The sequence below is a fragment of the Trichomycterus rosablanca genome, chromosome 5 (assembly GCF_030014385.1).
Source record: "Trichomycterus rosablanca isolate fTriRos1 chromosome 5, fTriRos1.hap1, whole genome shotgun sequence".
NCBI lineage: Eukaryota > Metazoa > Chordata > Actinopteri > Siluriformes > Trichomycteridae > Trichomycterus > Trichomycterus rosablanca.
The window spans coordinates 9,214,234-9,240,539 of NC_085992.1; the positions used below are offsets into that span (position 1 = coordinate 9,214,234).

The 26,306-nt window shown below is 39.9% G+C and overlaps 1 protein-coding gene across 3 annotated transcripts in view; it reads right to left on the bottom strand.

Moving 5' to 3' along the window:
* Positions 1 to 26,306, bottom strand: part of srfb (serum response factor b) — a 34,849-nt gene that overhangs the window by 737 nt on the left and 7,806 nt on the right. Inside the window, exons 2-7 of one of the 3 annotated variants that reach the window (XM_062994827.1) lie at positions 22,406 to 22,672; positions 5,884 to 6,142; positions 3,753 to 3,920; positions 2,614 to 2,730; positions 1,459 to 1,656; positions 1,282 to 1,358 (exon numbers count right to left, since the gene is read on the bottom strand). In XM_062994827.1, coding sequence (XP_062850897.1) covers positions 1,282 to 1,358; positions 1,459 to 1,656; positions 2,614 to 2,730; positions 3,753 to 3,920; positions 5,884 to 6,142; positions 22,406 to 22,672 — 1,086 coding nt within the window. Of the gene's footprint in view, positions 1 to 1,256; positions 1,359 to 1,458; positions 1,657 to 2,613; positions 2,731 to 3,752; positions 3,924 to 5,883; positions 6,143 to 22,405; positions 22,673 to 26,306 lie in introns of all 3 variants that reach the window. The other 2 variants (XM_062994826.1, XM_062994828.1) reach the window with 2 other exon arrangements.

Here is a 26,306-nt window from a genome sequence, read left to right on the forward strand (position 1 = left end):
TGCCACCAAATGTAGACTTTTCTATAATCAGAAACTAGATCTGTGGATCAGCAGTGCCATCAGCCAGCTTTGTGTCTACATACACATGACTGGCTACATCAGAGGGGTTGGGTGGGGTTGCTAAAGTCCTGCGATGGATTGGCAACCCTGAGCAGGGTGTGCCTTGCAATCAATGATTCCGGTTGAAACAGTTCCCACCGCAACTCAGACCAGGATAAAGCAGTTACTGAAAATGGAATTTATGTATTCCTGTCTTCCATGTATTCCTGTCTTACACCTAAAACACAACACTGATTCAGATGATGCAGTTACTGGATATAAATAAATAACTGTCACTACAGGAAAACATGCAACTAAAGGAAGTCGAATGACTGGATTTTGTAGATCATTGGTCAATCAGTTGAGGCCTGACACACGCCTGCCATGGCTACTTTATCATCTACAAACTTTGGCATGTTTACATGCAAAGATTTTCTCCAATCTGTTTGAATTCATTCCAATTATAGATTAAGACTGAGGTTTATATGTGCACTTATATGTGCACTCTAGTAAACAATCTGATCAAAATCACATGCCTGCTATAAGTAATCCCAAAATGACACATGTCCCACTTAGAGTCCCACGTACTTTCCAATTGGGAATGTAATCAGATACAGATTGCATGTTACTTTGCTTTAGATTTTAAAATGAAGCGCTGAAATGTTAAAGATTACACATTGAATGATGGAATGAAATTCCTAAACCCCAATATCAAATGTCAGCTGTTAAAGGTGACAGATGTTTTGTACATCTGGGTAGTAAAGCAGTCAGTAATAGACCAGACAAAATAAATAATTTATTTCTTTGTAGTCAGGCATCTACATACAGTCATGACTGGCTCCTGCCCAGGGTGTGGTACTGCATTGCAACCAGTGATTCTGGGGAAGCCGGACCCACTGCAACTCTGACCATGATAAATTGATGGTAAAACAAAAGTATTGTCATCATCATTAATTGTCACTATATCCGTTCCCACTCTCTTATCCGTTTTATTTGCTGTTTTTATTATGATAAGTAAGAACTTATTTAAAATGACTTTTTTGTTTGTATGAAAACAGAGATTTCAAAGGCAAAGTGCTAGTGCATGCAGTGCTCCCAAGAGGTCTGAACCTCAGCAAAGGAAGTAGGCAGACAGGAGATCCCTGGAATTGCCCTCCCAGCAGTGGGTTAGTACACTCAGTGGCATGCTGTTGCAGAGAGAATATTAAGAGTTTCACTTGTAAAGTGGAGATCTTGCCGTACTGAATGTAGTTGCACAGCTGAAACAGGAATCTGGACCGTGCCAGGGGGCCCTGTGAGGAACACCTGAGGAACAGCACCTAATCACACACACACACAAAAAAAAGAGAAAATGCCTTCGTCAGTTGGTGTAAAACATAGCGGCTGTGTTGTGTACCAGAAAGCAAAAAAACAACTTACCAGTATCTGGGGCCTGTGCGTGGGACACCTGCATTGCCGATGCACCCTGGGAAAAGGCGTTAAGCACAGCTAGGCCACCCTCGGCAAGTGTGGGTCCGGGGGCGTACATGACCGCGTGGGGGCTGGAGTACATCATGTGACCTGCTACAGAGGTTGGCACTGATGACGTGACGATAGTAGCTGGGAGACTGACTGTGGCTAGACAGGAATCAGATAGAAGGAGACTGAGATCAAGCATTTTCAGAAAATTCAGCTTATTTAAGCAGAGTCAGGTCATTTACTACATGTATAACTTTAATCAGATGTTTCAGGATTTCAGGTTTGTATAATAATACAAAATCTAATAATAAATTGTATTTTCCAATTATTTAAAATTGTACAAGTGTGACTAGTGAAATGTAACAGATATGACCTGCCACTATGTTTAAGAGCAAAGAAACCCTAAATGTTCTTTTTGTACACTAACCAGACATTCACAAGTTTGTGATGAATGACCAGTTGTTTCTTTATGCTAAATGAATCTGTGGAATTAAATTTAAATAAGCTATTTTATTATCCTAACACATGGATTAATAGTATTCTGCTAAGCGGTCAGTAAAATAGCTTCTAAGCTAATATTTCTAATTTAATTTTTATATTTAAAAAAGATTTATTACAAATAATATCTTTGGCATGTTTTTTCAGAAATATATGTTTGTTCTTCCTCTCTCTACCCAAAAACATACAGTGGGAAGACTGCATAGTCGAAATTGCTCCTCTATATAAATAGATCAGTTCGTGCTGGACCCATAGCAATCAAAATCAGAAGGACCATCATTTATTTATTTCCAATAACCACTTCATCTTGAATATGTGACCTCCAGGTGGCAGTGTTGCACAGTCACTCATTTTCCATATTGTTTTTATTTTTCCTTGTTTTTATTTTTCATTGTGCATCTTTACCGCTGATCATTTCTTATTAAGATGTATTTATTTTTTAATAAGCAAACCAACAATTGCAGCACCTGTGTAAATATTGTATTTTTTAATGCTACAACTTTTTTTTTTCTACAACAGTTTTTTTTGCATGCACTTAAGTTCTTGTACTTTTTGTATTTTGATGAAGCCATTAAATGTGATAGACACTGTGTGTGTATGTATGTGTGCTGTTTGTACCTGTGGAGGCAGTGTTGGACTGAGAGATCTCGGCACTGCTGCCGTCAGTGCTGATGGCACTGGAATGAGCGCTTTGATGAACCTGGATGGCCTGAAGCTGCTGGGCCATGCCTGCTCCTGAAAAACAGTTAACGTTTACAATGAGGGTCAATAAATACCTGCTATAACAAGCTTTACAAAATAGTTTAGACAAATACAATTCACTTCTAATTCTTTTACTTTAAAGTATCTGGCCGTGTAACATGGTCATCGTCACAGAATACTGCCAAAATTAATTTACAACAAGGCTTTTGATTTTACAGAATAAACAATAGTAGCACAACAGATGTGGTAGTGTGCATCAAACTCAAGCTTGAATTCAGGTTTGAATGGCAGAGCAAGTTTGGCTTTTAGTGGGACTAAAAAACAAGGTTAACAATTCAAAGCAACACAAAACCGCTTTTTCTAATGAAGATATTTCGAACACCAATCCAACCCTAGCTTGCATGTTGCATAGAGAGCACTGTCCCTTCTTGAAATTGGGGCATTGGCCTAAATATTTTGATAGTTTTTTGCTCAGCACGTAGTGATGTGCCAGTGCCGAAAAACGAGTCTTGTTTTGTGGGGTTCTTTGCCTAATACTTGTGGAAAATGATCTTGGTCAGGATAAATGAGTGACGGAACATGAAAATAGGGGGAGAAAACATGATAATTGCTTACTCATTTAGATCCCCGATCATGAAAAGGGATGTATCAGTATGGAGCTGCTAGCATTACGGTAAACTGACTTTATTCTTTAATTATCATGCTTTCCGATGGATGAACACGTTATATTGTCAGCAATGGAGTTACTGGCTACATCTTTATTATTTGATAGGGCTATTACATAAACAGCTACCGACTGTCACGCTGAATGCGCTGGTAATATTTATGTACCTGCTTTCTGATTGCACATTTGCCTAATTGGGGCCTAATGCACTGCTAATTAATACTGTAATGTGTTTAATATTTTAAGTTACAGCAAATCTGTAGATTAGTGCTTAACTGATTAAATTGGTTTGATTTGGTTTATTACAGTTGATTTGGTTTTGGTAAGATGACACTGCTAATATAAAAGCTAAACAAATGGATCCATCTGGCCTTAGCAAGCAGACACTAACCTGTGAGAGAGACAGCAGTGGGGAGGCGAAACACAGCCTGCTGACACTGTGCTGTCTGTGTAGCCGTAGCACTGCTGAGGGTCTGGCCCTGCTGACCCTGTAAAGCCAGAGAGTGCTGTTGCAGTTGACCCAGGGGGATGGTAGAGGTTCCAGGGGGAAAATGAGTGCCTGCTGTGGGTGTGTGAAGTGGCAAAGAAAAAACATGAATCAAATGAAATGACGCGTCACCTTTGTTACCTACCAACATAACTTCCAATTAGTACCTCACTTCAAATGGTCGAACATGAGTTTCTAACACGGAGATACTAAAGGCAGTCAGACTGGGGTGAGAAAGTGAATCAGAAAGAGGGGGAGGCATAAACAGTAAAGCTGGAAAAGTGAAGATAACAGTATTGTGGGGTAAAAGGGGGGCTTGACTGACATCCCCAGCCAGGTGGAAGTACAGCTGTTTAGTTGGAGGCAATTAAAAGCCTCAAAACTGATTCAGTGATAATGGTGCATGTGGTGTTAGACCACCTGGCAGGGTGCTGAGTGTAAAACAGGTGGAAGAGTATGAGACAGGAAGCAGCAAACTGAGGTCTGTCATTGCAGGAAGAAATTCATACTGCAACCTCCTGCTTCTGACCGCATCGCTAAAAATAGCTTTAATATCACCTAGATCACCCAGTAAAATAAAATTCTGCACATGCATACAGTTCTTCTTACTAATGTTGATTTACTTTATTTAAAATTACATTAAGTAAATCAAGTTTACTTAATTTGTAGCCAATTTGTACTGGCTTATTTCATACTTGCTTCAACTTACAAAACCTAAAGCAATTTTAATGTTAAGATTTATTTGGTGAAATTAAATGATTGACACTAAGACAGTGAGCCTGCCAATTATTTGATTATTTGTATTAATAATAATAATAATCAATGGCTTGTGCATATTGGTAGCCTTCCAGCTGATTGTCCAAACAACAAATGATAAAGCAAAGTATTTAACAAAAAGACAGGGGAGGGAGCTGGAGGTGGCAGAGATGAAGATGCTGCGATTCTTGTCGGAAGTGACGAGGATGGACAAGATTAGGAAGGAGTTTATTAGAGGGACAGCACAGGTAGGATGTTTTGGTAAGTTAGGAGGGAGAGAGTGGTAGCTGAGCTACCACTGCCCCTTAGAGGGTTATGGAACATGGGCTCAAAACCTTAGTCAATTTGGCATGTTCTCTGTGTGTGTCTTCTTCTGATACTCTGGTTCCCCCTAACCTCCAACAAACATTTGTTTATTTATTTCGTAGAATTTTAGGGTCATGTTTTACACTTTGGTTACATTCATGACAGGACAGGTAGTTACTGGTTACATACAGTTCAAGTTCAAAGTCAATTTTGTATCTCCAATTAACCTCACTTGAATGTCTTTGGACAGTGGAAGGACATAAGAACATGCAAACTTCACACAGAAAGGGCCAGGACGACTCCACCGGAGATCCAAACCCAGGACCTTCTCAAAGAAACATGCATAAGGTGCAATCTACATTCTGAACCACCTTTGACTGATTGATCTGAGTGATGAAATGGCTAAGTGTATGGTGCCATGCAGCGGTTGTAGGCAAGCACAATTTACCACTTTGCCACAAACATTTTAATAAACAACTACATTTGACGCAATAGCGCCGAACATCCTAACGTACTGTATTACAGGCAAACACAGTTCACTTTGCATTTGTTTTTTGTTCAGTAACATGTAAGATGAGAGCAAGAGCTCCTCTCTGTTGTCTCTGTAGTGTTTTAATGATGGTCACATCTGCTTTTATATGCTCATCCAGACTAAAAGACCATGAAACCCAGAAAACCCAGACAATCTTCATTGAATATTCATAACAAATTACAGGCAGAGCTCTCGGGCCATTGTATGGTCATGCTAATTATGTTCACAATGGCAATCAAAGGCACTACAGCGAGTTTCCTCTCTCCAGAAGCACTGCTTTGTTAAACAAAGCTAGCTCAGGTAGTTGGAAGGTGAATAATATGAGATTGGCAGAATTTGTATGACAGCTCTGAACTTGTTTGACTCGATGATGAATGCTATGTATATACAGTCTGCAGCCGTGCAAATGTAAAAAGATATTTTTAGCAGATGTTCGTCTACCTGACATGAAGGTAAAGCCGCTGGGCAGCTGCATAACGCCTCCAGAGGCAGCTGCACTCTTCAGAACAGTCCCGTTGGTGCTGGCTATAGTGTTGCCGCTGGCACTGCTGCTACTGCCAGAGACTGGTGCCAGGTAGTTGGTGATGGGGAAGGAAGCCCCGCTGCTGACCTGCATAGTGGTGGAGGTGGTAGGCACTGTGGCCTGGGCACTGGTATTGCCTGGCAGACTGGCCACAGTAAAGGCTGGCTTCAAAGTGTCCTAAAGGGAAAAAATAATCATCATTAGCATATTTACCTGTGGAAAAGATGTGCTCAAACAGTGGAATGTTGTAACTAGTTCAGAATATATAAATATATAAAAACTGCACCAAGTCTGTTATGCAGACCAGATCCGCTGTGTTGACCCCTACAAAGGACCCGGACTGCTCAACTTGGAATTTAAACCCAAGACCTTCTTGCTGTAAGGCAACAGTGCTACCCACCGAGCCACTGTGAGTCCCTATTATTATAAACAAACCAAAATTGCTTTTTCATTGTTCACTGCAGGCTACAGTGATCAAAACAGCAATTACATAAAGATCACTAATAGTGTATTATATGCAGCACAGTTAAATTAAAATTTTTGATTAGTCATGTTTAAGTGAATGGGTCTGACGCAGTGACAACCAGAGGATTAATCATGACTTTATAATGATGCCCTCACTGTCGTACACTATTTACTGCTTCTATAACAGCTGATTTATATAGACTTGCTAGGCAGAATTAATGTAACATTAAATGCAGTAGAAGAATACACATAACTGAAAGTCACATGTACTCCTTATACTTAGTATATAAAGTTGGATTCTATGGCAAACAGGCTTTGGGAGGTTTGGAGACATTAGGCATTGATACTACTATTATTAGTAAACAGTGAAATTAGTTATTATAGTTATTATTATTATTAGTTAATAGTGAAAATAGTATTTTACTATTAACAAAGCCACATTTACAGCCTTTAGCAGATGCTTTCAACCAAAGCAACATACAATTGTGACTGAATACAACACAAGCAACTGAAGATCCAAGGTTAAGCAGTTGAAGTAGTATTTATAGCAGCCAAAATGTAAATACAGTAAAATGTGCTTGGTGGCAAGTGCTGTGACGAAACTGAAACAAAGCACAGCAGAAATCATCAACTTTAGGGTGGTAAACAGCCCATATCCAAAGCATCATACTGCTCTGTCCTGGATGATACCTGTATATATTTATTTATTAGGATTTTAACATCATGTTTTACACACTTTGGTTACAATCGTGACAGAACAGGTAGTTACTCATTACACAAGATTCATCAGTTCAAGTCTTTAATGTCAAACACAGTCATGGACAATTTTGTGTCTCCAATTCACCTCAATTGCATGTTTTTGGATTGTGGGAGGAAACCGGAGCTCCAGGAAGAAACCCACGCTGACACGGGGAGCACATGCAAACTCACAGAAAGGACCCGAACCGCTCCACCTGGGAATCGAACCCAAGACCCTCTTGCTGTGAGGTGACAGTGCTACCCCCGACCCACCGTGCCACCCTGATGCCTGTATGAAAGCATATCAATGTGATTTTTTTCATCATGTGTGACATAAGTTTTAGTTCCTCAGATAAATGATCATTTGGAAATACTTGTATTATGCATATTTTTCGAAGTTGAATTGAATTACAGTAGCAATGTGTAGTATGATCTACAAAGCTGACTTTTATTCATCCCTTGAAGTATAAATTTAGTGTTTAACTAATATAGCAGAAAGAAACAAGCAGAAAAGTCAACAGTAGTATTTTAATCATAAGTTGTCATCACAGATGCATTTTACTCAGTATATATATATATAAATATATATATATATATGTACACATTTAAGGAGGTGTATCCATACTTTTGTACTGTACAAGATTACAAGAAAGAAGATAGTTGCTTCCAGTAAGTGCTGTTGGCATGGCAACTGGGAACAATGATGCTGAGGCCAAACAAAATGATTTTTTTAAATGAGATTTTCTCATACAAGGAGATACAGCGTTTACTATTTTGCCCTAATTTTGAAAATCCCATGCTGAATTAGCCGTTTTATAATTCTCTGTAAACAAATGGTGGTGATTTGAAGTAATAAGACTGCAGCCATGTGAGGAGGAGTGCAAAATGACTTGGGCACACACTGTACCTTCCTACATTGTTCTGATCCGCAGAACACTCTTCCACTAACTACATGCCTCACTTTTCTGTGAATAGAGTCCACTTTAGAAGCCAAGCGGATGCCAAATGCTCACATGTTGCAGGAAAAAGTGCTGCTGAGGCCACAAGCCACGGAGGAAGAAGTTGAGGAAAATAAGCTGTGCACCGAATTCAATCTACAGTCGCTTCCCTTGATGAGCAAAGAGACACAGATTTATCTCCACACGGCTTGAAATATTGCTGTCTCTGTACTGTAGAATTGAATTATACCACAGACGGATACAAAACACATCTTAATGACAACAGCTGATGTTAAGCCCTCCTGAGCTGATACCTAATTAAACAAACGAGAAAACCGTCTTCAGCTTTGTAATCAGCTGTCATAATCATGACAGCCATGAAGGTACAAATGGGCCGCTTGAAATTTCTCCTATGCACGAACTCCATAAGAAAAATAGCAATTTATTTAACACTTAATTACATCAACTGCTGGTAAATGCAACTGCTGGTCTAGTACTGTAACAGGATTCCACAATTGCAACGAGTCAGTTTGTAAAAGTTCTTCTCTCCAAGATATTCCTTGATCAATTATAAATGGCATTATAGAAAAGTGGAAGCATTTAAAAACCACAGTAACTCAGTCACAAAGTGCCCAGATACATAGTGCATAAAAGTCACCAATGCTTTGCTGACTCAATGCAAGAGGAAATTTGTAACACTGGAGTTATTAACATCAGCACAAATCCTGTACACTGGGAGCTTCATGACACGAGTTTCCATGGCCGTACAGCTGCATGAAAGCCTTGCATGGCCAAGCACAATGCCAAGCATCAGATGGAGTGGAGTAAAGCACGCCGCCAGTGGACTCTGGAACAGCGGAAATGTGTTCTCTATCTCAGTGGTCCCCAACCACCGAGCCTGACCGGTACCAGTCCGTGAGTCATTTATTACCAGGCCGCACAAAAAGAATAAATAATTAGAGATCGCTACAAGAGCAATTACATTTTCAAAAACTCTTCGGGTGTTATTGTCCCCAATCACCACTAGGTGGGAGCAGCGTCTCGTTGCAGTGAAAAAAGTTTAGGATTTACACTGATTTTCCATTTTACAATTCTATTTTAAATTCACCCGCCCCACCGGTCCGTGACATTATATCTTACATGAAACCAGTCCGTGGTGCAAAAAAGGTTGGGGACCGCTGCTCTGTCTGAGAGTCTGATGGACAATTACCTGTTTGACTGTATTGTGGCAACTGTATAACATCTACACACCCCTTTAAAATTCAAATAGATTTTTGTGAAGCAAAAATTCGACCTTTTTTTTCACCTTTAATGACCTATAATCTGTACAATTCAATTAAAAAACAAACTAAAAAAAAACCCAAAAAACTAAAAACAGTCAAACAGTTTCACAACGTAAAATACAGGCAGGTGCAGCTTCAGATGCTATTGCTCCATTTAGAGCGATCACAGTTGTTCCTGGTGTGACAGACTAGCTTACAGAAAAAGTCATTCAAGATCTAGAACATCAAACTGCACAAAAGCCCTTCTCAAAATGTGTATTAATCTGGAACACTTGGCGTGCAGTCAGCAGAGCAGGTAGCAGTGTGAGTCGTCTCTCTCGCTAGCTGCATCTGGCTGTGGCTAAGGTGGTTTTACCATACAGATGCTACATGTTGTTTAACAGATTTCCTAAATCAGTTACTGCAGGAAATCAGAGCAGACATAGATGTATCCAAACGAAGAATGGGGAAATGCAGCTTAAAAGTCTAAAGTTCAGATGTACTGTTCAAATACCAATTCATTTAGACACTTTCAGCAGACCGAGGGAGACCTTTGGCACTAGCTTTAATAGTTTCAGGAGGTGTCAGTCATTAGTTAGTGTGCATATTGTGTACTAAACAGCAGGTCTAAAATAGTGACTCTGTTGGTATTGATTTTAATTTACCATCTTTTACATTACCAGTAGTATGTGCTTAATGGCCGTTATGTTGTACCTGCTACTCTTGGACTCCAGACCTCATTTTCTAAAAAATTTTTGGTGGTTTCTGTGCATTTAGTCGTTGGATCATTGCTAAACTTCTGCAATTCAGAAAGCAACTGGAAAAATTTGTACAGTATTTGTATAGATTTATTCAACAAAAAGACCAGACTGTGTGCGCTGTGTGCAGCACTCTCAAAAGGCCAGCTAGATCTCATATGAGATTCTAGTTTGGTAAAAATTCTTGCAAAAGTTATAAAATTTGACACACAAAATTTTAGCTCCACCCTAATAAAACTTCACTTGCATCCATCATTAAGTTAAAATTCATTATTCTAGATGGTAATTCTTTAACCCCAACAAATTAGAAGGGGGAAAACAAGCAAGAGTCCGAAAGAGAGAGAAAGGACGAGTGCGTAAACAGCTGAGGTTCCAGACAGCTGAGAGGAAACATGAGACCCCACAGATAGTTTTTAACTCTACACGCTCACCACAATTAAATCTACACACACCAACACCTACCAAGGTGAAAATAATACTACAATGTCACTACACACCTTCTTTGGGAGCATATTTTCATTTTTAGACACATTAAAAGCGTATTCCATATACATGCTGGAAAATTATGGAAATGTCAGGACCAACAAAGCCACACAAAAAACGCCACAAACACAGACAGCAACAAATGTTCAGGAACAGACGCCTGGTTGTAAAAGCCCTGTGAACAGGTGCATTTTGGGGGATGGAGAAGGTCAAGCTGTGATGGGTTAGAATTAAATCCAACTGTCTTTTCCTTCACAGTTTAGAGACAGCAGGGCTATTTAAACATCACAAACTATTTTAATTTAACTTTTAATAACCACTTTATCAAGGACATTGTTTACTATATTTACTTAAACCATTAACATATTATATTTAATTGTAAAATAATTCTAATTGCATAAATACCCTTCTGGAAATCTGGGTTTAATACATACCTCTATGTAGAGGTTGGAATTAATAACAACTCATAAAGGTTTAGGATCTGGCTACTTAAAATTACTATTAGAAGTAAATAATTGAATAAAGTGAGTGTATGATGCCCTGCAGTGGATTGGCACCCCGGTCAGGTTGCATTCCTGTCTTCCAGTGTTTTGGAATGGGCTCCACATCAACCACAGCCACAACCACAGTCACAACCAAGTAGTGTTGCACAGCTCCAATGGATATGGTTAAATTCCCTTTTGGTTACTGGCTTTGGTTTCCTTTCACTACTCAAAAACATTGTGGTTGTTGATTTGGCTACTGTTAATCACCCATAGACAAAATTACATGGTCTGATGGCCTGCAAAGGACTGGCACTGGTACCAGCAGCATGACTCTTACCTCTATGTCTCACAACCTTATAAAGTTGAGATCTAGAACTATTAGCGGCACTCAAGTGGCACAGTGGTTTATTATGCTAACCCACGGGTTCAAAGGTAAATGGTGCTATCGGCCAGCCAGACGTCTACACAGACCTGAATATATATATATACTGGTTTAAGCAATAACTACTAATAATAATATAATAACTAATAAAGCTAATGGCCACACCAAAAGTGTGCAATCAAACCTACAGCCCATTAGAGACTGAGTAGGATAGGGAGGACTGTAACAAGTGAAGTAAGACTACATCGGATCTAGACAAGCTCCGTTGTAAACTTATTAACCAGCAAGCCATTGCAATAATTCCTCTACATGACAACTAATTACAGCACTGACGGCACGATCATTTAACAAGGCCGTTCAGGTTTTATAGCACTGCCGCAAATTACGGCAGCCCTGTAACTCAGGCCTGGAAATTAACAGCAACCTTCTGGTGGGGGCATTTATTTGACCAGCAATGACAATCAGGTTTAGAATGTGGAGATTTCTCTTTATTATTAAATTTCTACTGGATGGTTCAGCAAATTGAGATAGATCAAATCTCTTTCTTTCTCTCTTGTTCATCCTCCTCAGCTCCCACTCGTTGGCTCGAGTCTGCTGCCTGTCACCCTGCCAAGGATACGGAATTCACTGCTCCATTTGGGACTACTAAAAAAGGCAAGGCAGCCCAAGTCGCAGAGGTGCGGCCAATCGGTGACTGCTTGAGTCACGCTTGCTGCAACATAAGGACGGAGTGACTCCTCCCCAGAGTGGCATATTAACGCATTGCTCAACACTACCAACCCCCTGCTGTAAATGTCACTCACCAACTTTCTGTCCTACTGTCGGGGCCACTTGAGGCCCCGACACTTACTTGACTGTTCACGTCTCCAAAACAGATTTTATTATTAATTTGATCAACAAAATAAAACAACAAGATCTTGTATGTACAGTGCTGTAAGAAAAGTATTTGCCTCATCACCTGATTTCTTATTAGAAATAATTGCTAATTTGTTACATTTTAATGTTTCAGATCTTCAGATTTTATTAAATATAAAGCTTTACTTAGGTTGACCTAATAACTGGTTGTGCCACCCTTGGCAGCAACAACTGCAATAAAATATTTGCGATAACTTCTTGTGATTAGTCTTTTTCATGAGTGTAAAGGAATTTTGGCCCATCATTTTGTACAGCAGAACTATTAATTAATACTGTATTAATCGGAGAGTTCTCAAGGTAATTTTTCTTCAAGTCTTGCTAGTTTTGCTCCAAAAAAAAAAAAGAAAAGAAAAGAAACTAATTTGGATGCTGGGCCAGATTTAGGTGTCTATTTCATAAAATTTAAATCCTGGTTAGGGTTGTGGTGGATCTGGTTTGACAAGGACATACTGAGTGCAAGGCCGGAACACCCTGGAAAGGGGGCCAATCGGTCACAGGGCTTCCCCCTCTTCCACAATCAGACATAGCCAATCATGTTTGTGTAGACGCCTGGATGTTTCATAACGTCACTGAGACCTGTCTGTTACATGTGCCCTACTGTATGTGTCTATAGAATATTTTAAAATTTGCAACATGCTTACGTTCATTAGTACACTGTTTGTTTAAGAGTTTACCATAACTGCCCAAAAAAAGAGTGATCTGAAAAACAGTTTACACACGTTGTGTGCAACAGCTTCCTCTTTCCATCCTCTTCCAGACCCTCTTTTTAGTGCCAGCATTATGATAACGTGGCATATCTTGTGCCGCTTATCTCAGCAACACTCGCTTATCATTTACTCTCTTTCTCCTGATTTACTCCTGCTTTTTCACTTGCTTCCACAATGCAAGCAACTATCATGGTCCTGAGCTAAATGAGCATCAGCTCTGTCCTCTATCAGCATGCCTCAATCCGATCCCTTACTCGCTCTATACCAAAACACGGTGAGGCAAAAGGCAGCTCAGAGATTTTAATTTGAATTCATAAATCATATAATCATTGCAAAGCATAAATGCAAAAGTGAAAGAATATGGGGCTGTGTTTTTCAGCGGAAACGCTAACCGCAGACACAAACACAAATTGCTTGGAGTCCTTCGATGGTGTTTTGGCGAATAAAAACACAATTTGTGGTTAAAGTTTTTAAAAATTCAAACGACTGATATGTTAGCAGACAGATTTTTTTTTTATTTAAATGTTTGAGCTTGTACATCATTCTGGCCCACAGCAAAAAAAAGTTCGAAAACAATTACACACCAAGGTCCAGTTTGCCGTTTGATCTGGAAACCAATTTAAACATGTACTTTTACATTCAGCAGGAATGATGCATCCCATAATTAAAATTTCAAGAAGATGCAACAGATTATAAGGTTGAGATCTAACACAACTATCCGGTAATTCCTGGAAGAGGTATGCATTAACAAGAGCTGGTACATTACCACAATCAACACCTACTGATGTGTCAAACTGAAAAAAATAGCAAATGAAGTGGAACATTTCCCAGAAAGATTAGACCTTCACCCCCACATAAGTATATACAGTCCACCAAGTTTATGGGTCGCCCCAAGCGTATTTCCCCTCAATTAGTATCTTAAGCACTGGTAAGCTTAGTGGTTAACGTACTCACCTAGTTTTTAGACAAAAGTGTCTGCTAAATGCCGTAAATGTGAATGTAAATGTAATGTGACAGATAAAACATACAAAGAATAATTTTAATATTTAGATAGCTCCACAAATGTTCAAAAACTCTTTCTGCACTCAATTATAAGCACATTATCTGCATTTCACAACTAAAATGCAACGTTAAATAGAAAAAAGACACAGGGGATGAACTTGTGTTTAAAAAGTTCAGCAAACCCACTGCATGTGACATTAAAGGCAAAACTAAGAAAAGGTGCAACCTGATGAATGACCATTTGAAAGCTGTGAGCATGAACAGTGTGAAGCCAGAGTCAGCCAGGGTAACAGCCAATTTTGAAATGGACAGTCTATTTACACAAAAAGCAGTACCATTACCGGTGCAGCATTAGAAATGGTGCAATTTGGAATAAAACAACAATTTAAAATAAAAGGACCCCATTCTATAACAAAGTCTGGCACAGTGGCTGCCAGCAGCACAGGGCAGGCTAGGACAGATGGACGGGGAGGAGTGTAAGAGCTGTTAGGGCTAGAGCCATGCTTATGAGGTACAGTAATGAAACAAAACATTCACTAGAATAAAACATTGTGTAAAAGCAAACCATAGAGCAGTAACAACTTACATTCATCAGATAGGGTTATAGTAGATCAGTAATTAAAGTACTGGACTAGCAATCAGGTAAGTTACCAGTTAAAGCCTCAAGCTGGCACTGCTGGGCTCCTGAGCAAGGCCCTTAATACTCAATACTCAAGATGAAGGCTGTGTTCGAAATCGCCTACTATATACTGGGTACTGCATACTGCACTTAGTATATACTGTATACTGGTCCTTAAACTAAATTCAAGGACCAGTTTAATCTTTAAATACATTTTGACAGGATTCCTTTTGGGTAACCCAGGCTTAGTTACACTGATCTTTGAATAATATATAATCTGCAAACACATATACAAGTTGTTTGATATCATTCACACATACCGGATAAATGTAGTCAGTTATTCCTGCATTTCATGAGTGATTCACACGTTCCAACAGTTATAAAGAAGAAAGTGAGATAATAAATTCAGCAATAATCGACACTTTTAAAAATGATAGGGGGTTTAGGGAGTTGTGAAGATCACCGTAATCTACATCCGGTAATGTGTGCTTTAGGGGGGAAACCAAAAGCATACGCAATGAGAATCAAACAGTAGCAACAGTTCTGAATTTTCAGTAAGTTCTAAAAGATTTTGTGTTAGAAAAAGCAAGATCTTGACCTCCCAGAAGTGGGTGTCCAGCAGTGGAAAATAGCACGTCTAAATGTTTTGCAAATGTATTTGATTTTTTAAGTCTGGTGCATATGCCAACAGTATCTAGTACTGTTTGCGGTTCCTATAGAAAGGTCTACCAGCCAAGACTTATTTAATGTTCAACACTAAAGCTAAGGGTTAATAAAAACACAACAAAACCAAATGAACCAAACATATCTTAATGCGTGCAGTCATTTGGCATCTGATGCATTTTTATTGTTGTAAAGACTGCTTGAAGTTCCAGTGCAAAACAAAACAAACAAACCTTGGTATCAGATATTTTATGCTCAAGACCCTGTCCACACAAACACTGACTTTTTAAAGTTTTCCCCACAACATTTAAAAGTAAAAAACAAACAAAAAAAGAAACGACAGAAAAGTCCAAAACATTGTGAAATATTTTGAAATAAAAACCTTTTTTTCAGTCATCCAAAACACTGCCTGTGTGAATGGAAAGTCTAAAACACAAACAACAATTACTGACATAGCCATGTTAATATGGACAAACTACTTTGTTAATCAAAGACAATAAGAGTAAGATACTTTTTTCCCAAAAATGTGTGTTTCATTTTATTTTATTTTCATGTTTACCACCACTTTGTCCTGACCAGGGTCGCAGTGGTGGCAATGCAGTAACACACCTTAGACTGACGCTAATCTACTGTAGGGCCTTGGCCATCCTCCTCCTTAGTCATGCCTGTGGGTAAACGCCCGACCTTCCAAAAGCACGTCTAGAAATTTAAACCCCAAATCCCAAGAATAGTGGGATAGGGTCATTTACTGCTGAGACACCCGAGCACCTTTCTGGCCAAACTTATATACAGTAAATTAATTCTTGCAAGAACGACTTGCATCATGCTTATGAGGAAAAAGTGTTACTCGTATTCTAACAATGCATATGCAGAAGAATACCAAGAGTAACTGGGCCAAAAATATCTAGTGACCGGTATAAAAGTGTCTAACAGCAATAATAATGGTTTTCTGCATAACTGCACAGAGAATGCAAAGTCAGTTAAACTGAGCTCTTGCATTAGGTCTGTTCTTGACCCTAGATGATTGTTTTTTATTTGACCTGACCCTGTCAGACCTATGACCTTTATGAAGGTGCTTTTTTCTAAACAGGACATGAACGTTTACATGTAGGAGTTGGGAAAACACGTCTTTTCTGATCTGAGTGGTTGCAGGACTATCCTACTTAGCAGTCTGAAAAGCCGCCTTACCCCCACTGCTAACTGCTCAAACAAGGGTTACGGGTAAAATACACCAGACACCACCATCGTCTCTCTGCAGAACACGCTAGCTGTGAAATGTTGTAAACAGCCGCAGCCTCGGATGACATCCTGATGGCTACGTCAATAGATGGTGCCTTTGATTAAAAGTTCTCTCTGTATTAACACTAGCACTGGAGTGAGATTCGTTTGAAATATACGTTCTTATCGTCGCTTTACTTTGGTAAAAAAGAAAAAAATTAAGAAAACAGTGGACTCCAAAGACAGCTGCAGCCTATAAGGAATGTGAGGGGCCCCGGCCAAGAAAGCGAGCGGGGAAACCATACCATATAAGGACATGGAGGCAAATCAAGTTTTTATCAATGAGAAGAGGGTGCTTGAACGTGGAAGATGAGGTGAATCTAGAAGTCTCTGGTGGCACAGGTGCCAGGCTTTGCATTTAAAAAGAAATATTAATGATGTGTGTCCAACTATATTAATTTAAACAGGAAATTAGCTTAAGGGGAAAATAAATTATGGTAAAGTGTAATTGGAGAAACATGATGCATGTTACATGAATTCACATTATATACAAGGTAATTTAATCCTGCTTTGTACGGAAATCACTGTCTAACATGAATTATAAGATTTGAAGAAAAGCATTTATTTGTTTAGCTAAAGAAATAAACAAATTTAATTTAGACTGGTTAATTCAAGTTGCAATAACCAACTTTCCTTACCCTTTATTTAAAATATGAACAAAAACCATTATTACCACTGCACCAATAAAAACCTACTAAACACACCCACCCTCCTCCACACAAAAATTTTGTGTGCGCCAGTTATTGGTGCAGCCATCTTCAATAAAATAACAACTCACTAAAAGGAACACGAGACCTTTCTCCATGAAGAACATAAGCGGATCCTTCTGATTTCCAGGTCCACGCCTATGAAGGCTCCTCTTTAGTTCATCTCATAAGGGCTCTACAAGGTTTGGGTTAGAGGACTCGGGCGGCCATGACAAAACCTTAGTTCTGTGGTGAATCAACCAGTTCATTTTTAACTGTGCTTTGGATCACTGTCCTGCTAGAAAAACCAAACATGGCCTTCCTGTTTTGTTGTCCAGGACTTTTAAAAGTAAAACAGCCCCACTACATGTTTGCACAGGGCACTGTGGTCAGATGTATTACATGGACAAAAGTATTGGGACACCTGTTCTAATTTTTGAATTCATGTTTCAGCAACAACAATTGCTAACAGGTGTGACGAACCAATTGTGTAAAGAAAATGATATTCTTCCAGCAACAATCTATCAAAAGTCATTTCCTGTTCCAGCATGACTGTGCCCTGTGCACAAAGCCAGCCCTATAAAGACATGATAAAAAACCTAGTTTAAAAAAACTCCAATAACCTGCACAGAGCCCTGACGTCTGTCCCACTTAACAGCTTTGAATGAAACTTTCTTGAGCAACATCAGTGCCCAGTCAAACAAATGTTCTTTTGACTGAATGGGCACAAATTCCCACAGACATACAGTGTATCACAAAAGTGAGTACACCCCTCACATTTCTGCAAATATTTTATTATATATTTTCATGGGACGACACTATAGACATGAAACTTGGATATAACTTAGAGTAGTCAGTGTACAGCTTGTATAGCAGTGTAGATTTACTGTCTTCTGAAAATAACTCAACACACAGCCATTAATTTCTAAATAGCTGGCAACATAAGTGAGTACACCCCACAGTGAACATGTCCAAATTGTGCCCAAAGTGTCAATATTTTGTGTGACCATCATTATTATCCAGCACTGCCTTAACCCTCCTGGGCATGGAATTCACCAGAGCTGCACAGGTTGCTACTGGAATCCTCTTCCACTCCTCCATGATGACATCACGGAGCTGGTGGATGTTAGACACCTTGAACTCCTCCACCTTCCACTTGAGGATGTGCCACAGGTGCTCAATTGGGTTTAGTCCATCACCTTTACCTTCAGCTTCCTCAGCAAGGCAGTTGTCATCTTGGAGGTTGTGTTTGGGGTCGTTATCCTGTTGGAAAACTGCCATGAGGCCCAGTTTTCGAAGGGAGCGGATCATGCTCTGTTTCAGAATGTCACAGTACATGTTGGAATTCATGTTTCCCTCAATGAACTGCAGCTCCCCAGTGCCAGCAACACTCATGCAGCCCAAGACCATGATGCTACCACCACCATGCTTGACTGTAGGCAAGATACAGTTGTCTTGGTACTTCTCACCAGGGCGCCGCCACACATGCTGGACACCATCTGAGCCAAACAAGTTTATCTTGGTCTCGTCAGACCACAGGGCATTCCAGTAATCCATGTTCTTGGGCTGCTTGTCTTCAGCAAACTGTTTGCGGGCTTTCTTGTGCGTCAGCTTCCTTCTGGGATGACGACCATGCAGACCGAGTTGATGCAGTGTGCGGCGTATGGTCTGAGCACTGACAGGCTGACCTCCCACGTCTTCAACCTCTGCAGCAATGCTGGCAGCACTCATGTGTCTATTTTTTAAAGCCAACCTCTGGATATGACGCCGAACACGTGGACTCAACTTCTTTGGTCGACCCTGGCGAAGCCTGTTCCGAGTGGAACCTGTCCTGGAAAACCGCTGTATGACCTTGGCCACCATGCTGTAGCTCAGTTTCAGGGTGTTAGCAATCTTCTTATAGCCCAGGCCATCTTTGTGGAGAGCAACAATTCTATTTCTCACATCCTCAGAGAGTTCTTTGCCATGAGGTGCCATGTTGAATATCCAGTGGCCAGTATGAGAGAATTGTACCCAAAACACCAAATTTAACAGCCCTGCTCCCCATTTACACCTGGGACCTTGACACATGACACCAGGGAGGGACAACGACACATTTGGGCACAATTTGCACATGTTCACTGTGGGGTGTACTCACTTATGTTGCCAGCTATTTAGACATTAATGGCTGTGTGTTGAGTTATTTTCAGAAGACAGTAAATCTACACTGCTATACAAGCTGTACACTGACTACTCTAAGTTATATCCAAGTTTCATGTCTATAGTGTTGTCCCATGAAAAGATATAATGAAATATTTGCAGAAATGTGAGGGGTGTACTCACTTTTGTGATACACTGTACTTCAAAGTCTTTTGAGAAGCCTTTTCAGTACAGTGGATTTTGTTATAGCTGAAAAGATCACACAGATTTGAGAGGTTTATTTTAATACCAATTGTTTTTTTTGGTTTTTTGTTTTTAAATAGGATGCATGTTTAAATCTACACTGTTACTAAAATTACTCATTAATATTACCCAGAATTCCATCCCCACCGTACAACACTGGTTTGCTAGAGTGCACAAAGTTGGAAAGCTAGTTAAATCACCTCTTTATAGAACTTAGTTACCTAAATCTCCCCACAGACCATGAGAAGCAAAACCATGCTGCAACAATAAAGCCGCTGCTAGATCTCCAACTACATAAGATATTGTAACAATTGAGTGATGAATAATCACCGCCACTTCAACCAACGAGTAATTTAGACTAGGGATGCAAATAAAATGCCATTCTGTGTCCAGTTTAATGTTTACCAATCCTGTCATCTATTATTATAAAACACACAAAAAAAACCTTCAGATTGCATGCATACTGAGGGTGGGCTGGGGTAGGTTTCAAATCAGAGCTCTTTCTCTGTACAGACTGTAGCTGTGCTCTCGGTTGGAGTGAAGCATCTGCTGTTGGAAGGTAATTTAAAAGACTGCATTTAAAAAAGGCATCAAAAATTTACCCTACCTTTAACAAAAAGGCTGAATATACAATAAGATCAATGGTTTAAGCATGAATCATTGACACCACTCGCATGTCTGTTTGTAGCACTATGTTTAATCTCAGCTCCTGACAGACGCCCCACTCTCCTGAAGCTCCACTAACAAACTTATTTATTAAAAGTCAAACTAAATTCAGGTCACAAAACTGCAAGCAGCAGCAATCATTAGCAGTTCAATCAAATGTGGTAGTTCATAAAGGCTGAAACTTCAAATAACACCCAAGCATCTGAAGATAAGTGACTAGCTTGGTTCAAATTGCCAAATGACTCCTTACTTGACCGTCGTGGATCAAAAGAGAATCAGCAGTGTTTTGATGAGTGTGGGTAGATAAAACTTTAGAAGACAATGAACTGAAGCAGATATCCAGGCTAGTAACAGGGATGCTATATAAGGTACAACTTGGACCAGGTTGTGAGAGTTTTCACTGGAAAGATTCACATCCCCCAAAGCTACTCATCAAACCAGAGCTGTCCTGAGGAGAATAAACACCAGCCTGTTTCTCAGACGGTAGAAACTAAACCCAGCTATAGAGGCAGGAACAAGAGGCAGGTCTTAAAGATTAAAGATATGGGTGGAACAATCTTTTTTGTTTACAGATATACCTAATATCCAGAGGTATCCTAATATCCACATTAAGGGATGTGGCAAGTCATTACACATAAAAGTAGGCTTTAAAAAATCAGGTCGTTTAGGCATCTTTATAATGTGAAATTCCTGATAAAAATACAGGATTCCAATCCAGTCTACATACAGCCTTGACAGGCTATGTATGAGGGGGCGGATGGCAAAAGCCCCACCCAGTGATTCCAATGAGACTCTGACATTTACGTTTATGGCAAATTTACATTTGTATTCAAAATTTAATCCAAAGCAACTTGCAGTGCAAAGAACTGAGGGGTAAGGGCCTTGCTTAGGAAGCCCAACAGTAGCAAATTAGTGGTGGTGGGGCTTAAATCAGCAACCTTCTGATGTGAAACATAATAATCATCCATTTTACTAAATACCTCATTTTATAAATAAATGCTAAGTAAGTTCAATATTACCTAATCACTATTTACAAACCCATTTTCAGTTAACCGTTAGTCTACTATATTTGAATGTAATTTATTTGCCAAATTTCAGCCCTGGTAAAACTAGACATTACAGGAGTTGTCTTGGATGCTCCAACACCTTTGGTTCTGATATCCTGCCAAACCGAAGCCTAACAAAGAGGCAACCGTAGCACTTACAGGTACAAATAAAGTCTTGTTATTACACTTTATTTAAATATTGACCTTAAAGGAAGTCATTAATATTTGTCTTAAAGTAAGAGACTTTAAAATGCAAAAGTGAATCTAAAAACAGTTCAAAAACATTCCTAGGTATACATGGTGAGCGATATATTTTATAGTGTTTCAGCAGTGATTTTTCTATATCCACATATCTGGTGTAGCACTCAGGCAGCGCAGCAGTAAAATATGCTAAACCACTACCACTAAGATCTAGTGTTCGAGCCTCAGCTCTTCTTTTGGTCGGTAGTGTGTCTACACAGACAGTCTCTGGGTGAAGTGAGCTTATCAGTGTGCTCTCAGTGCCGGGCACAGGCCCGGATAAAGTCAGAGGGGTTGCAACAGGTAGGGCATCTAGTGAACATCTAAAAACTGTGACAAATCAAGTATGCAGACCAGAATGATCCACTGTGGTGATCCCTAAACATGACAACAGCCAAAACAATGAAGAAAAAAATTAGCAGTCTACCACCAACAAGCAAGCTAATTTAGATTTTTGTAGTTTTTTGCAAATTACCCATGAAGTGTTACCCATGAAAACAACAAATGTAATAGTACTTCGTCTAATATGTAACAAATTAAAACCATTTCAAACTAAAGTAACACTGTGTAATGATTGTACAGTAAAACCTATACAGTCTGGACACCATGATTCCTTGAAGATGGACTGTGGATGCTGACAGCAATAGCAGACGCAGGCTGCTTCACATCCGCAAAGGAAAAGCATACACATGCAATGTGCTATAGTGATGAAGAGTCAGACTCACCTTGGTTTCTCCTAGGCTTTCGGATTCAGACACCTGGTAGGTGAGGTCTGTCTCCTCGAAACCCGTGGCGCTCATCCGCTGGTCCGTGGATGGGTCGGAGCGGGGAGGTGAGTCTGGAGAGTTCAGGCACGTCTGGATCAGAGCCTTGCCCGTCTCGCTGGTGATCATGGGCTGGAGCTTGCGTGTGGCAAATGTGTACACATGGCCTGTTTCGCTTGCCACCAGGAGCAGCACTTGGGTGCCTGTCAGTGTGGAGAGTTCATATGCCTGCCACGAGAAAAGAACAAAAGCAATAGACTTAATTAAAGGACTCAAAACCCATTGGCTGAGATTTGACCATGGTTTCCAATCCTCATTTGAAATATTACACAGGTTTATTAAGCTAGGACTACCAAGACCATGAAACAATGAAGACTCCTTCATTTAGAGCTGGTAATTTACGACGACAGGGGGCATAACGAGCAATAGGGACTCGAAGTGGCGGAGTCAGCGACACTAAGGAGATAAGCAAAATTTAATTTTATGCAAATAAGAAGCAAAGTAATGTGACGATTACCAATTAGAATTGAGAAAAGCAGTATGCCCATGATCTCTGCCACCGTGAAACGGTACGCTTCGTTTTTGGTTCCTACTAGAGATGTAAGAGAAACTCATTGTCGCTGGGTCAAACTTCCACAAATAGATATAGCAGCGAATGCAAAGAACAAATTCAGTTTTCTTGTCATGTTGACTGCACAGACAGTGATGTACTGCGCAGGGATGAAATTTATAGACGACCGTTTAGCCTTTAAGATTTTTTTTAGCAGGAACATGTCTGATCTGTGGTAGAATAAAAAAAGTGTGAGAAGGATCTGTGATGAAATTATTGTTTTCTATACACTCTGTATATAGTAGTCAGTAAATTACGCTGTAGTGACGTGGCTTTTTCTTTTTCTTTTTAACGTCTGTTAAACCATGGCAACCAAACAGGCTCAGACGATGATGACGCTTTCGGTGTGAACACGGGTGATGAGCAATAAGCGATTTGGACGACAAAAGGCAAAAAAAATTCTGCCGCTCTAAACATAAGGTAACAGTTACAGGAAATGTGAATGTATAATAGAAAGCTTGAGTTACTCAGAATGGGCCATCATATACCCACCCAATCTGGAATCAAAACAGGCTGGTGCAAATAAAAATAGAAAAGGTATGTTTGGTCTACACACAGAAGCTGAAAACGTCTTTAAAAGATTACCCTTTAACTCTTTGATCCTCCCCCAATTTGAAGCAAAACCTTTTTTATTTTAGTAGGATGCACAGCGTTAGAGGCCCGCTCAAGCTTACAGAGAGAGACATCAAGCTGGAACCAATCTCAGAAACACATGCTGAGGAGCGTAGAATAAGTCCCAGGGGCGATGCACTACACAGTTATGTTTACGAACAGATACTATATGAAACAGAACCCACACTCATCACAGGCTTGCCTCTGGAGAGTGCTAAAGCTTTCTGAGAAAAGAGCATGGGTCCAGCCGAGCCGCGCTCATGAGCTCTGACGTATGACTGAAACGTACCTAAAATAACAGGAGATAAGACTCCAAAAATAGAGAGCATGATACCGTGGGACTGATTGCGTTCTCCATGGGGAAAGGGGGATTGCAGATTGTAGGAGGCAGAGGGGTAGGGGAGCAGCTGCATAGTGAACTGGAGCTTGTATACATTATCAAGAAACACAATAGTAATATTTGTATGAGCAAACAAATGTCATGACTAACTGGCAAAGTAGCATCAATAGGCAAGGTGCAACAAGTTTCATTCAAAGAGACAAGTCAATTCAAAGACATCGCCAATCATGTCTGTGTAGATATCCGGCCGGCCAATAGTACCCCAGAGTTCCACAGTGGTGAGCTATTTTAATACAGCACTGTGCCACCGAAGTGCTCTGTTCTTCTGGTGACAAAGAATATGTCAATTAGTTGATTTTTAATCATTGTAATGGGTGACATATGTAACACCAGCTTTTCAGTATAGTTTTATGGACTTGTAGAATTGACACCAAGGCCCAGTGAAGCTGTTCTGGCCAAACATGTCCCTTTACTGCTGCTAAGTGACCCATACTGTACCCAAGCACCCATGCTAAATTTGGTTACCCTTTCTGGCCAGGAACCAAGTGTGTCAAAGAGGGCAGTATGAGTGGAGAAAAAACAATGCAGCCTGTTGATTGGTTAAATGCAAATGTGACTGGTGTGAGACAACACAAGTGCCATATTTTAAAAGGGCACGAGACCCTAGGCCCCTTAGTTCCATTGAACAGAATTCTTACTGACTTCACAAATCTCTTGCAAAATGAAACACAACAAAACCATGTTCTCTCTTCTCAGAACTGATTCCTTCCACCAAAACAATACACACAGTTATCATATGCTTATCTCTCACAGAGCATCAAATAAACACTGATGTGATCGATTCAAACACAACCATTAAAATGTATGTTTTGGCTTCATGAGGCCAGTATGTTATATAATTAAATGCATTCAAGCGTGTGGAAATAAGTTTAATTTTTCTTAGTAAAGTGTATGTTTTTTTTGTCCCAAAATACCATTTAGTTAACAAAAGAAATATTTATACTGCAATATAAAACAAAACGAAAAACACATTTGCAAAATGCAATAAAACCGATCACACTACGTCCTGGTCAGGCCAGAGGACCTCATCCACATAGGCTGCAATGTTCTCTCTGGCTAAGCAGAGAAGAAGAAAAAAAAAACACCTGGCATGGTGGATCCATCCCTGGCACTTATCTGCATGGATGTCATCACATGCCTCCTCCATTGCCTGGAGTAGTGCCACACGCTCGTGGAGTATGTGTTCGTGCACTTTTCTGGGTGGTGAACCAGTCGTAAAACAGAACAGGCATTTCGTGTCTTGAATCAACACAAGCTGAGGATGGCACAAGACTATCACATTCCATTTGAGTGCAACTCTGACCGAGTGAAGGAGCAATGATACCAACACTGGTTTATACTCTGATGATTAAATTGTTCTTCTGATTTAGTTTGCACAGGTGCAGTATGAGTGAGACTAATTGGTAATCGGCGTGTTCCATTTTGAAGGCCGGTGTTTCTAGGAGACCGAAATAAGCGAATGATGCAATTTGTGTTCAGAGATTTTCAAATCTGTGATTCAGAATATTTGAGAAAAAACAAATTAAATTGTGCTTGAAGTTTAACAATTTTGAGTAATGTTGTTGATATATGAGCTTTCAAGTTCCATTTTTGGTGTATAAAATGGGGAAAACTGTAATAAGTATAAAACTGTTGGACTTATGTTTTTTATTACATACTAATGAATTAATTAGGACCATGTAAATATAAGGACCAGGTAGAAAGCACAGTGAAAGACATGCCATGCATATTCATTTCATTTTTATCAACTACTTCATCCTGGTCAGGGTCACATAGGGTCTGGTTTCACTGGGAAACACTGGGTGACTGGGTGCATCACCGGGTCACGTTCAGTCAATCACATCTGTGTAGATGTTTGACCAGCCAACAGCATTGATCGGATTTGAACCTCGGTGGTGGATCTCGGTGGTGGTGGGCTAATGTAACTGATTAAAAACAGCTCCGACCTGCTGTGGTTTGAACTCCACAACACCAAGTTCTCCTCTACAGTCTGGTCCAATGATGGTAGCAGCAGGTCCTTCCACGCCAGTATGTTGTGAGATGCATCCGAATGCTATCTTTTCCCTAGGTAACAACTCAAACATGCTAGGCCATTCACATAATTCATTAAGCCAGACAACATTCTTCGATGACTCCAGTATTATGTTCCGGCACTCACATGCCCACTGTAGAATTTTTTGACAGTGGACAGGTGTTAGCATGGACACTACGACTAGCCTGCAACAGCACATCCCCATACA